At 64.3% G+C, this 10,959-nt stretch overlaps 2 protein-coding genes across 3 annotated transcripts in view; one reads left to right on the top strand and one right to left on the bottom strand.

Moving 5' to 3' along the window:
* Window positions 1-4,893: 4,893 nt before the first annotated feature.
* On the bottom strand, window positions 4,894-8,184 carry LOC137157900 (collagen alpha-1(III) chain-like). The gene is made up of 5 exons (XM_067555334.1): window positions 8,110-8,184; window positions 7,125-8,008; window positions 6,732-6,891; window positions 5,259-5,392; window positions 4,894-5,032 (listed from the first exon to the last, which is right to left on the bottom strand). Exons 1-5 carry the CDS (start codon window positions 8,182-8,184, stop codon window positions 4,894-4,896), a joined length of 1,392 nt encoding a protein of 463 aa, XP_067411435.1.
* The window catches only part of NECTIN2 (nectin cell adhesion molecule 2), a 28,109-nt gene continuing 25,205 nt past the window's right edge, over window positions 8,056-10,959 (top strand). For both annotated transcript variants that reach the window (XM_067555315.1, XM_067555316.1), the window contains exon 1: window positions 8,056-8,243. In XM_067555315.1, coding sequence (XP_067411416.1) covers window positions 8,183-8,243 — 61 coding nt within the window. In that variant the 5' untranslated portion in view covers window positions 8,056-8,182. The remainder of the gene's footprint in view (window positions 8,244-10,959) is intronic.

Genomic DNA, 10,959 nt, shown 5'->3' with positions numbered 1-10,959 from the left:
TGAGAGCAAGTGTCTCCCTCGAGTCAGGGAGTGTGTGTGTGCATGCACAGCTGTGTGTGTGCAGGCTGCACACTCATGTCTGTGTCCACAAACAAGCTGGCACGTGTACAGGCTAGTGTGAATGTGTAAGCAAACTGGGGTGTGATCCTGCATGGGGGTTTGTGTGGTGGAACTGTGTGTCCAGGCGGCTCCAGTCAATGTGCAGCAGAGGGTGTGTTGCACAGCAGTGTATGTTGTGTAGCTGTGTGTCAGGACCATGAGTGTGGGCAGTCATGCCCAATGGTTACAGCCACAGGCAGGGCAGGGCGCAGGAATCAGGAACAAAGCAAGGAAGCAGGAGGCAGCTGCACACGGGCTCCAGGCCCCTCAGGGCCAGCTGAGAGGAAAGGGGCTGAGCCAGGGCCCAGCCACACACTGGTGTACGCACACACAACCTTGGGTCAGCCCTAGGGACACAGCTGTCACTGACGCCCGCTCACGCTCACACACACACACACACACACACACACACACGCCAGAGCCGCAGCGACACCGCCAGGTGAGCTGGGATCCTGCGCAGTCGTTTCATCACAGAGCGGCAGCGTCACCCTGTGGTCACTCCTGGGAATGCGCAGGGATGGAGCTGCTGCTAAGGTCCCCTTGGGGCCAGCAGGTGCCCAGCCCCTCTTCCTGGGTTCTATCCCCAGCTCTGGGAGGGAAGTGGGGGCTAGTGGTTAGAGCAGGGCGCTGGGAGCCAGGACTCCTGGTGTCTCTCCCCAGCTCCGGGCAGGGAGGAGAGGGGAGTGGGGGCTAGTGGTTAGAGGGGGAAGCAGGCTGAGAGCCAGGTTTGCTGACTCCTAGGCCTGGTGCTACCCCTCCTTGTGTGTGCGCACTCCTGGCTGCCCCCTGAGCCTCTGGCAGGTGCTGTGAGCGCGGTGCTGGCGGTGCCAGGGCTAATTACCCTGCTGAAGGAGGAGGCAGCTCTCCTCGGAGCCAGGAGCTGTTCTCTAATTGCTCCCAAAGCCCCACATCTCCCAGAACAAGCGTGCAGCCTCTGCGCCTGCCCTGCTCACGGTGCCCTGCAGCCACGGTTGCTCCAGTGAGCTGGGGCGAGGAATCCCCAAGGAGCCTGGGTCTGTCGGCAAGGACCAACCCGGGGAGGGGTGCTGGGAGCAGAAGGCTCCTGAATCTCACAGGCCGAGGCAGAGCTGGGAGCCGCAGCCAGAGAGAGTCCGCCTCCCCTCCCCCCGCATCACGGGCACCCTGCATCCTTGGAAAGAGCCCCTACTGTGGCTCTCCCTCGCCCTCTATCCCTGAGGGAGGCCACCCCCAGTTCCAGCTCCCCGGCTCCAGGGCTGGTACCAGCGCACCAGGCACCGTTGTGTCCCTCACGTGGTGTCACCACTTCAGGGCCGGGTGGTCGGGCACTAGCACGAAGGGGCTCCCGCGCAGGTAGCATCGTAGCGCCTCCACTGCCCCCTTCCCAGCCAGTGCCTCCTCCTCGCCCCGCACGCAGCACGGTGCTCCCTGGGCAAAGCTTCCGGCTGCTCTGCAGCACCGCCTGTTCTGCGCCGTCGCTCTGGGGACAGGACGGGCCCAGGCCCCGGTGGATGTGTCCGTCTGGACGATGAAGCCCTCTGAAGTCCGGGCTATACTGCATGGGCTCTCGCCAGTGCGCAGCCTTGAGGGCTCGACCCGCCCGCTCGCACGGAGGGGGCCATGGTACACGCAGCGGCTGGGTTCTCGGCAGGGGGGCTGGGCTGGTGGTGAAGCCAGGGATGAATCCCACCAGCCCCAGGAATTGCCTGACCTGTTGCTTCATGGTGTGGGTGGGTTGTCCCTGGATTGCCTGGACCTGCCCGACGAGGGGTCGTACCACTCCTCATCCCAGGCTCTACCCGAGGTCTGTAGCCTCCCACCATCCAGTGCGGCACTTCTCTGGGTTGGCTGTTAGGCCAGCATTCTGCAGGGCTCACAGGACGGCCGCGACCTGGTTGAGGTGGTCCTCCCAGTGACCACTGTAGATAAGCCTGTTGTCCAGGAACGCAGCCACGTATTCCAGGTGGGGCTGCAGGAGTCAGGCCATCAGTTGCTGGAAGGTTGCGGGGGCCCTGTGTAGGCTGAAGGGCATCCTGGTAAATTGGTAGAGGTCCTTGGGCGTGGCAAAGGCCATCTTCTCCTTTGATCCCAGTTCCATGGGGATTTGCCAGTAGCCCTTGGTCAAATCGAGGGTCGAAATATACGGGGCCTCCCCCAGGCGCTTGTCGACCCATGGCATCGAACCTGGATATCAGATTGACCTTCTGAAAGTCAACACAGAACCGGGGGGGCGGACCCGTCTGGCTTGGTGACCAGGACGAGGGGGCAACGCCACTTGCTCGTCGAGGGCTCAATCACCCCAAGGTCCAGCGGCGTCTGGACCTCTTGATCTATGGCCTCTGGCAGCTGCTGCGGGTGGGGCCAGGTTGGTGCCCGGACCACCTCTCCAGGGTTTGTTTGGATATGAGGGTGTACTAGCGTAGTCCGAGCCGGCATCACCGTGCACGTACGGGGAAAGGTCTCCAGGAGGCGCCGGGCTTGGTTTCGCTATCTCTTGGTGAGGGTGTCGCCAAGTGGGGCCCCCTGGAGATAGTCTGGGTGCAGGGGTCACAGCCCTAGCTCTGACTCTGGGGGATAGGGCGCAATCATCAGAGCATCCCGTTCGTGCCAGGGTTTCCGCAGCTTGATGTGATAGGCCCCGTCACTGCATCAACCCCACTGCCGGAAGCCCAGGCAGGTCTATCTGTCGGGTGACCTCGTATGGGCCTTGCCCCCAGGCCAGTAGTTTAGATTCCTCTGTGGGGAGAAGTAGGAGGACCCGATCCCCAGGTTGGAACGTCCTGGTGCGGACTCCCCCGTTGTAGGTTCGGGCTTGTGCTCTCTGGGCCTCCCGGAGATTCTCCTGGGCAAGCTCCACGGCTTGGCCAAGCTGTCCCGCAGCATCAGGATGTACTGGAGCAGCCCCTGAGCCCGGGACGGGGCCCGTTCCCATTCTACTCCCAGGTCTAGTAGACCCCGCGGTTGTCACCTGTACAGCAGCTCGAATGGGGAAAAGTTTGTCGAGGCCTGCAGCACTTCCCGCATGGGCCAGAGGGGAGGTGGAGGAGGAGTTGGTCCCAGTGGCGGAGCTCGTGGGGGTGAACTTCTGAAGCATCTCCTTCAGGGTCTGATTAAACCGTTCCCCGAGGCCGTCCGTCTGGGGGTGATAGACGGAGGTCTGTAGCTTCCTGATAGCCGGGATGGCACACCCCTCCCCCAGTAGGTGGGAGGTGAAGTTGGTTCCTTAGTCCGAGAGGATTTCTCAGGGCAACCCTACCTGGGCAAAGATCTCCGATTTGGGCCGTGGCGTTCCTCAGGGGGACGGCCTCGGGGAAGCGGGTGGCATAGTCCATGACGCCCAGGATGTATTGGAATCCAGCCGCACTTTTGGTGAGGGGTCCCACCAGGTCCACTGCAACCCTTTTGAATGGGGTGCCGACTACAGGGAGAGGCATGAGGGGGGCTCGTGGTATGCCCGGGGAAAGAGAGCCACCCTTTGGCACTCCAGGCATCACGCACAGTAGTCCTTCACCTTCTTGAGAACCCTAGACTAATAGAAACGGGCCAAGATCCAGGCCAGGGTCTTCTCTAGCCCCAGGTGGCCAGCAGCGGGGATGTCATGGGCCAATTTCAATACGGCCCAGCGATGGACCCGGGGAACTACCAGCTGAGCCCGGGGCTCCCGGGTTCAGGGGTCTTGTTCCATGTGGTACAGCTGGTCCATGTGGAGTTCAAAGCGGGGCCACTGGTTGGTTCGGCTGGGACCGGTCGCTACCCCGTCCACAAAGGCGAGCTGCTCATAGGCCCAGCTCAGAGTGGAGTCGTTGCGTTGGTCCGGGCAGAAATTCCCTCTGAGGTTTGGGGACTGGCCATCTCCCTCTGACGGGTTCTGGGGGATGTTTTTGGCCCCGTCCTAGTCCTTTGATGGCAGTGGGGTCACCTGAGGCCCCGGGTCCTCTGGTTCCGGGGGTGATTACCCCAAGGGGCTACCCCAAGGAGCACCATTCGTCCTGGCAGCTCTCAGTGGGCGACGGTTTGCAGGACCTGGAAAAACTCCAGCCAGTCCTGGCCGAGGAGGACCAGGTAGGGCAGCCTGTCAGCTACGCCAGTGACAGTTAGCAGGAGTGGACAGGTGGGGTATTCCCTCACATCCCCACGGATGCACTGGAGGTGCACCTGTCTCTGGGTCTGTCTGCCTGGTGGGATCTGCTCCTGGCGGACCGGCGTCTGTCTGCATCCTGAGTCAACCAGCGCCTGCACCTGCTGATCAGGCAATCGCATGGGAACGGTCACTATGGGCACCTGTTGTCTCTGGGCTCACCCTTCCCGGTGCACACCAGGCCGAACAACAGTCCACGGGGGCAGTTTCTTTGTAGGTGGCCATACTGGCCACAAGCAAAGCAGGGGCAAACCTCTGTGGGTCCAACTCGGGCTCTGGTAGTGCAGGGCTGGTTGTGCAAGCAGCAGGAGACTGAGGCCCATTACAGACCATGACGGGCTGGGCCCGGCTGGCAGCTGAGGTCAGCGGGGCCGGAGACCAGCGTCGACTGCCTCCCACACTCAGGCCCGACTCAGCAGGGCACCATGGGTGAGATGGAGACTTGGGGGCTGAGGGGTTCCAGGTGGTCCCGACGGTCAGGGTGGCCTCAGCCGCTAAGTCCTCCCTGAGCTGTACTGCGTCACTCAGCGTGGCCGGGCGGTGGCACATGACCTAGGTCGTCTCTCGTGGCGGCAAGATCTGGAGGAACTGCTCTGTCACCATCTGGTCTGCAATTTCTGAGGCCAAGTGTTGGTCTGGCTGCAGCCAGCGCCAGCGAGCATCCCTTAGCTCCTGGGCTACGGCGCGGGGCCGGGCGCCCGGGGGAAGGTCTTCTGCTGAAATCGACACCTGAAGGTGTCAGGGCGAATGTCCTGGGTGTCCAAGAACACGGCCTTATAGTCACGGGCCTCCTCCTCGGAGGGCCCGATGGGAGTCCTGCAGACAACCTGTCAGGTAGGGGGCCAGCAGGGTGACCCATTGCGTGGGGGCCCAGCCTGCTGTCCAAGTGGCACACTCAGGGGTCACCAGGAAAGCCTCCGGGTTGTCCTCTGGTCCCAGTTTGGTGAGGAGGAGCAGCATTGGGGCCCTGTCTGGGGCCATCAGCCCCCCCAGCAGTCAGCCCACTGGGGTTGGGGAGCAGGCAGACAGCTGCTGGATTCACGGGTGTTGCTGTTCCTGCTGCTGCGACCCCAGTTCCCTGATGAGCGGCTGCTGCTGGGCCCCCAGGATCTGGATCAGCTGCTTCTGCTGGGTCTCGGACCTGGACAAGCTCATGCAGCGGTGGGCCATCTTGGCCTGTGGAGAGGGAGTGGCTGCAGGTCGCCCCCTTGCCGTCAAGGGGCGAGAGGTGCCCGCATTCTCCACCACGTGGAAATGGTCCCGTTGTGGGTGGTGCAATCCCCGAGGGAGGCCACTCCTCCCTGCACCCGTGCCTGTGGGGATCCCAGACGAAGAGGTCATCTCCTGCCCTCAGCAGGGTAAGCCCTGCTCTCAGGCCCTGGCCTTAGGAGGGTGGGCCAAACAAGGGGATTAGTCTCTGGCCCTGTGGTAGGGCACGATGTTGTCTAAGGCCCTGACCTGTAGGCGGGGCGGGCCGGCAAACAGGACCAGTCTTGAGCCCTTTGTAGGGCGAGTAAGTAGTTGTGGGGCCCGACTGCCAGTGGGAACTGTCTCTAGCCCTCACCGGGCGAGGAAAGAGTCCAAGGCCCAGCCCACAGCAGGGTGGGAAGGCCGCGAGGAAAGCGGTCTCTAGCCCTTGGCAGGGTGAGTAAGTAGTCCCAAGGCCCCAGTCCTTGGGCAGGGCAGGGCAGGGCAGACACAGGGAAGAGGCTGTGGCCCGAGGTCAGGGTAGGAAGGGGGGAGGGGGACGCAGGTCCACCCATCTATGCTGCGTCCCAGCCCGGGCCCTGGCAGGAACAGGGTGTCCCATCACCGGGTCAGCGGGGTCCGGCTGAAACGCACCGCCTTAGTGCGAGCGCAAACTCAGCTGGACCGTAGTCGGCTCCCGGCTACTTCCTCCCACCCCCTCCCTAGAGCACCTGGAGTCCCTCCCCGTCTCCTCAGAGTGCTCTGCCCACGGGAAGCTCCAGAACCCCTCAGGCTCGTTGCTCGACAGCAGGTTTGGGAACCTGTCTGGATCATCCCCCGAGGGCAACTCCCCTAGGTTCTCCAGGCCCCAGCCGTGGGCAGCTCCGGCAGACTCAGGAGCAGGTCCGATCTGGCACCCAGGGGGAGACATCCTTCCCCCCCAGGCACCTCCCTGAGAGAGGGGGAAAGCCGGCCTTTTATACTCCCTGCCCCACCCACCTGCTTCCAGTCAGGTGTCACTGCAGTGGGCTCTGCCCCCCAGGGGGGTTTTGGCCCTCCCCCGCCCTCAATCTCAGAGGGAGGCCACACCTCCCAGCTACATGGGCCCCTGCACCCCGATCCCCTCCCCACACGCATGGGCCCCCACACGCAGGGCCCCCTGCACCCCCATCCCCTCACCGTACGCACACTTCCTGGGACGATCCCTTCACACACTCCTGCACACCTGTCCCTAGCCCCCTTCCCCAAACGCCCCCAGGAGTTCAGAGCATGAATTTAGGTGACTGAAAATAAAAGGTTAAATTCCAGCATCGGAAGAGCCCGATACTAAGCTGGAGCAAACTGGTGTGGGCCCTTGGGCTGGATGGTCCGTGCTGGGGGCTCTGGCCTGGAAACTGGTGCTTGTCTTTCCTCTGGCACGGCACGGCACGGCTCGGCTCGGCTCGGCTCGGCAGCAGGGCTGGGAGGCTGGCCTGTCACAGCGGTGCCTGTGTGGAGACCGGCATATAAGACAGGAATGCAGCAGCGGGGTCACGGGGTGTGTGAACACACACGGGGGGCGGAGCCAAGATGGGAACGCCCCCCCCCGCGTTTGCTCTGACCCTGCCCATGCCCTCGGCTCCCAAGGGGCCTGGCAGGGGAGAGTTCAATGTCTCCGGAATTCAGGGAATCTGCAGCCACAGCCCCTCCCCCCGCCACACACACTCGGCCCCGCCCTCACCAGGGTGAGGGGCCGGGCACTGGGGCAGGCACAGGATTCCTGGGTTCAATTCCCAGCTGTGCCCATGGACCAGGGCCAGGGCCTGCCTCTCGCTGGGCCGCGTCCCGCCAGGAAGGTGTTGGAGGACTGCGAGCTGTGTGTGGCAGGGACCATCTCCCGTGTCTGTGCAGCGCCTGGCACAAGGGGGGGCGGATCTTGGTGGGGCATAGGCTGGGCGCTGCACAAACCCCAGGGCACACTGCACCCCTCCCCCGCCGGGTGCTGAGACGGGCCCCTTGTGCTGGGCGCTGCACGGACGGGCAGGGGGCTCTGTCCCTTTCAGCAGCGAGGCCTGGGGCAGCCGCCTTGTTCAGTGAGGCGGGCGGCCCCTTTAAGGAACAGGTGCTCAAGGGAACAGGCGCCCAGCTGGGGCAGGAGCGATCCCACTGCGGGCCGGGGCTCGGTTCGCCCCCGGGGATGAGCGCAGCAGCTAGCTGGGGGGCTGCCCCATGCAGGCGGCTGCGGGGCCTGGCGCCCGGGGGCTGCAGTGGGACCGGCCGGGCTCCAGCCTTCCCAGACTCCGCGCCCCCGCCCCTCGCCGAGCTGGACCCGCCGGGCCCGGGGAGGGTCTGAGCCCGGGAGCCGGGACTCCTGGGTTCCTTCTCCAGCCCGCGGCCGCCCCGCCGGTCCCCTGCGCCGACAATAGCGGGGCGCTGCGGGCGGGCGGAGCAAAGGGGAGCCCCTGCGCCGAGCCGAGCCGAGCCCTGTCCGCGGGGGCTGCGTGCGGCCCCGGACTCGCCGGCGGGGCTTTGCCTGGGCTCCCCCCGCGGGCTGGGCTGGGGGTGCGGGGGGTGACTCGGCCCCCCCTTGGAGGCGGGGCGGGGGCGGGGCGCCGAGGCGCATGACTGGGCCGGGCCGGGCAGGGCAGGGCCGCGCCGCGCCGCGGGGGGCGGGGGCGCCGGTCGGAGTCGGACTCGCAGCGGCGGCGCGGGGCGAACGGACGCACGGACACGGCGGTGCCGGCAGGACAGAGGGACGCGGCCGGCCAGACCCCGAGCCCCGGCGGGGCCCCTCCGCCCATGGGCGCGCGCCGCAGCCTCTGCGCCGCGGGCAGCCGCGTCCTCTGCTGCCTGCTGAGCGGTAAGGCCCGGCCCGGCCCGGCTCGCCGGGGGAGGCGCCCCCCCCCCCCCCCCCCGATCCCGTCCGTGCGCCCGCGCCAGGCTCCCCGCGCCCCCCCACTCCGCCCCCCCAGTTTCTCCCCCAAGATGGCGAGGTGCCGGGACCCGCAGCGGCAGACTTTGCCCGGGGGGGGCGGTGCCTGTCCCTCCCCCTCCCCCGCCTTGAGCAGTGGGGGGATTTCAGCCCGAAGGGGGGATTCCTGGGCTCGGAGGGGAGCCTCTTTCCCCGGCTCGGGTAGCTGCTGGAGTGCGGTGCAGCGAGGTGGGGGTGCAGCGAGGTGGGGGTGCCGGCTCTGCGCACAGCCGGGCTGTTGGGTGTTTGCTGCGGTGTCGGCCCCCGTTTCTGGCCCGTGGGAGCCCAGCGACCGGTGCTTTGGTGCCAGGCCGGGGGCAGGACAGTGGCGGGGCGCAGAGGCCTGGGTCTCTTGTGCCCGGGGTGGGTGCTGGGCGGTGGGAGGGCCCAGGGCGGAGGAGGAGGAAGGGGTCCTGGCTGGAGGGCTGAGTACTGAGCGCTGCCACTGAAACCAGAACTGGCCAACAGGGAGTGACTCCGCTAACGTCCCTCTGCTTTAATCTCTGTGTAAACACCGGGGCAGCAAAGGCTCCCAAACCTGACCCTGAGCCTCCCTTGTGCCCCGGGGCGCAAGCCTGGTGTTGGGACGCCTGGGTCTGTTCTGGCCAGTGTGATAGGCCTTGTCCACACTGAAGGTTTTGCCCCTGTAGCTAAACCAGTCTAGCTAAAGTGGCTAGCAGCATGGGACATGCTTGGCCCGGCCCAGCCCTGCTCTGGGAGGGTCTCCTTGATTCTGAGCAGATTCTGCGTCCTCGTAGAGCCAGGTCGCTGTTTGGCTGGGCCGCGGGACCCCGCAGGCCCCTGGCTAACCCCTGAACCAGTGCCTCTGCACCTGTGGAGACGCTCAGTCCGAGCTCAGTTATCCCTCATCACTGCTTCCTGTCCCTCCCGCGGAGCAGGATGCGCTCGGTGGGCGGTGCCTTTCTCCCAGGCTAACTGTGTCCCTGCTAGGCCTTGACCCAGTATAACCAGACCTGCCAGCAGTTGCGGTGCTGGCCGGCGGAGGGGGTGAGGCGTGCCGGTCAGCCCGTGGCGGGGTCGTGGTGGAGCTGTAGATCAAGGTGGCAATTCGTAGCTCCAGGGGAGTTAATGGGGGTTGTTATGCGGTCAATAGGGATTATCGTGGGGCGGGTCTCGGGCCCGGGTTATATGGGATGGTCACAATGGGCCTGTCTGGCCTTGGAGTCTATCGTACCATGGATGTTTAGCGGATACCTGCGTGCGCCCCCGGTGTCTGCCAGCGCAGCGGTGCCCAGGCAGCTGTCCTGGGTGGGTTGTACTGGGTGTCTGGCCCGTGCTGCATGGCTGTCTGTTGGTCAGTCCGAGCTGTGCCTGGAGCAGCTGCGGTCGCACCTGGTGCTGCGTGGCTGGGCCCCAAGTGCGTGGAGGCGCCTGCGCTTGGCAATGCGGGGAAGTGCTCTGCTCCCCTCACAGGACGAGATGTGTTGTGAGCGGCTCAGCAAGGCTGGCGAAGGAGCTGCCTGCCCTGTTTGTTGTGGGGTGCTCTGCCTCTGCCATCCAGAGCCTGCCTCAGAAGTCTTTGTATTCGTGTAAACAGCCCCCGGCTTCCCAAAGAGGACGGGAAGTCCTGGGAAAACTTCACCTTCTTTGGGACTTTTTTTTTGGGCACAAAACAGATGGAAGATTTTCATTTTGTTTTGGGTTTTTCTGGGTTGACCTGGAGGGAAAATGACAAAACAGAAATCAAACAAAACACCCCCTCCTCCCCTCTCCCCAAGCCTCACAAACCAGGAACATGGAATCTTAGTTTAGTTGGAAAATTCTTTGTGGAATGACAAATTGTAACTGTCAAGCTGCTTTATTGCTATTTCTGCTGTCAAAATGCAGGCAGGCCCCGGCTGTGTAGCTGTGCTGTGGACATGAGACACCTGTGCGTGTTTGTGGAGGGGCTGTACCCGCGGGGGGTGATGCGGTTCTGTAACACTTCCCTGCACTCATGCATGCTCGCACACACAAAGGCATTTCTTACTTTGTCTGTCAGCTGTGGCACGTCTTATTTTTTCTTATTTTTTCTCCAGCGTAGCCGGCTGTGTCGGTGACAGAGGTGCTTTAGATCTGGGCCGTTCTCTGGGTCTGTAGGTGCTGTCGGCTGTAGCATGTCCGCTGTAGAAAAGCAATATGCCAGAGGTGTGCAGTACTTCATTTCTATTGCCCGTGTGCTGGGTGCTGCACAGACGCTGAATAGACAGGAGAGACGCAGGGTGGGAGGGAGGGAAACAGGCCTGGAGAGGGGAAGTGACTTGCTCAAGGTCGCACAGCCAGTCAGTGGCAGAGCTGGGACTAGATCTCCTGGCTCCCAGCCTGACCCCTTTCCCTGCAGGACCCTGTCGTTTCTCTGGGGCAGGCCTGCCTTGACCCAAGCGTGGGGGGCGGTTTGTGCCAGACCACAATGAAGGCAGGGCACTGGGCGGGGTGGGCCATTGGGCCAATGTGTGCAGGGGGGTGCTGAGTCATTGAACCGTCAAATGGGAACGGGTTGCAGCAGCAGCTGCCCCCTCCCCCCCCCTCCCCCGAGTTGGTCCGAGCCCGTGTGGCCCTTGCAGGAGAGGTGTGGTGTGGCGGGGTCCTGGCTGTACCTGTCTCG

Source organism: Emydura macquarii, unplaced genomic scaffold, assembly GCF_026122565.2.
Source record: "Emydura macquarii macquarii isolate MOO-44397 ecotype Brisbane River unplaced genomic scaffold, CSIRO-AGI_Emac_v2 contig_1626, whole genome shotgun sequence".
Taxonomy (NCBI): Eukaryota; Metazoa; Chordata; order Testudines; family Chelidae; genus Emydura; species Emydura macquarii.
Note: the sequence above shows the minus strand (reverse complement) of the source record. Positions and strands in the feature narration are given on the sequence as shown.

Excerpts from the sequence above, each read along its gene's own strand:
- LOC137157900 (XM_067555334.1), bottom strand. The coding sequence starts at position 8,184 with ATGGGCGGAGGGGCCCCGCCGGGGCTCGGGGTCTGGCCGGCCGCGTCC. Across the intron at positions 8,009-8,109 it reads CTGCCGGCACCGCCGTGTCC|TCATGCGCCTCGGCGCCCCG; the intron begins GTGCGTCCGTTC and ends GGCCCGGCCCAG. Across the intron at positions 5,393-6,731 it reads CACCAGTTTGCTCCAGCTTA|GCCAAGATGGCCCACCGCTG; the intron begins GTATCGGGCTCT and ends CCCTCTCCACAG.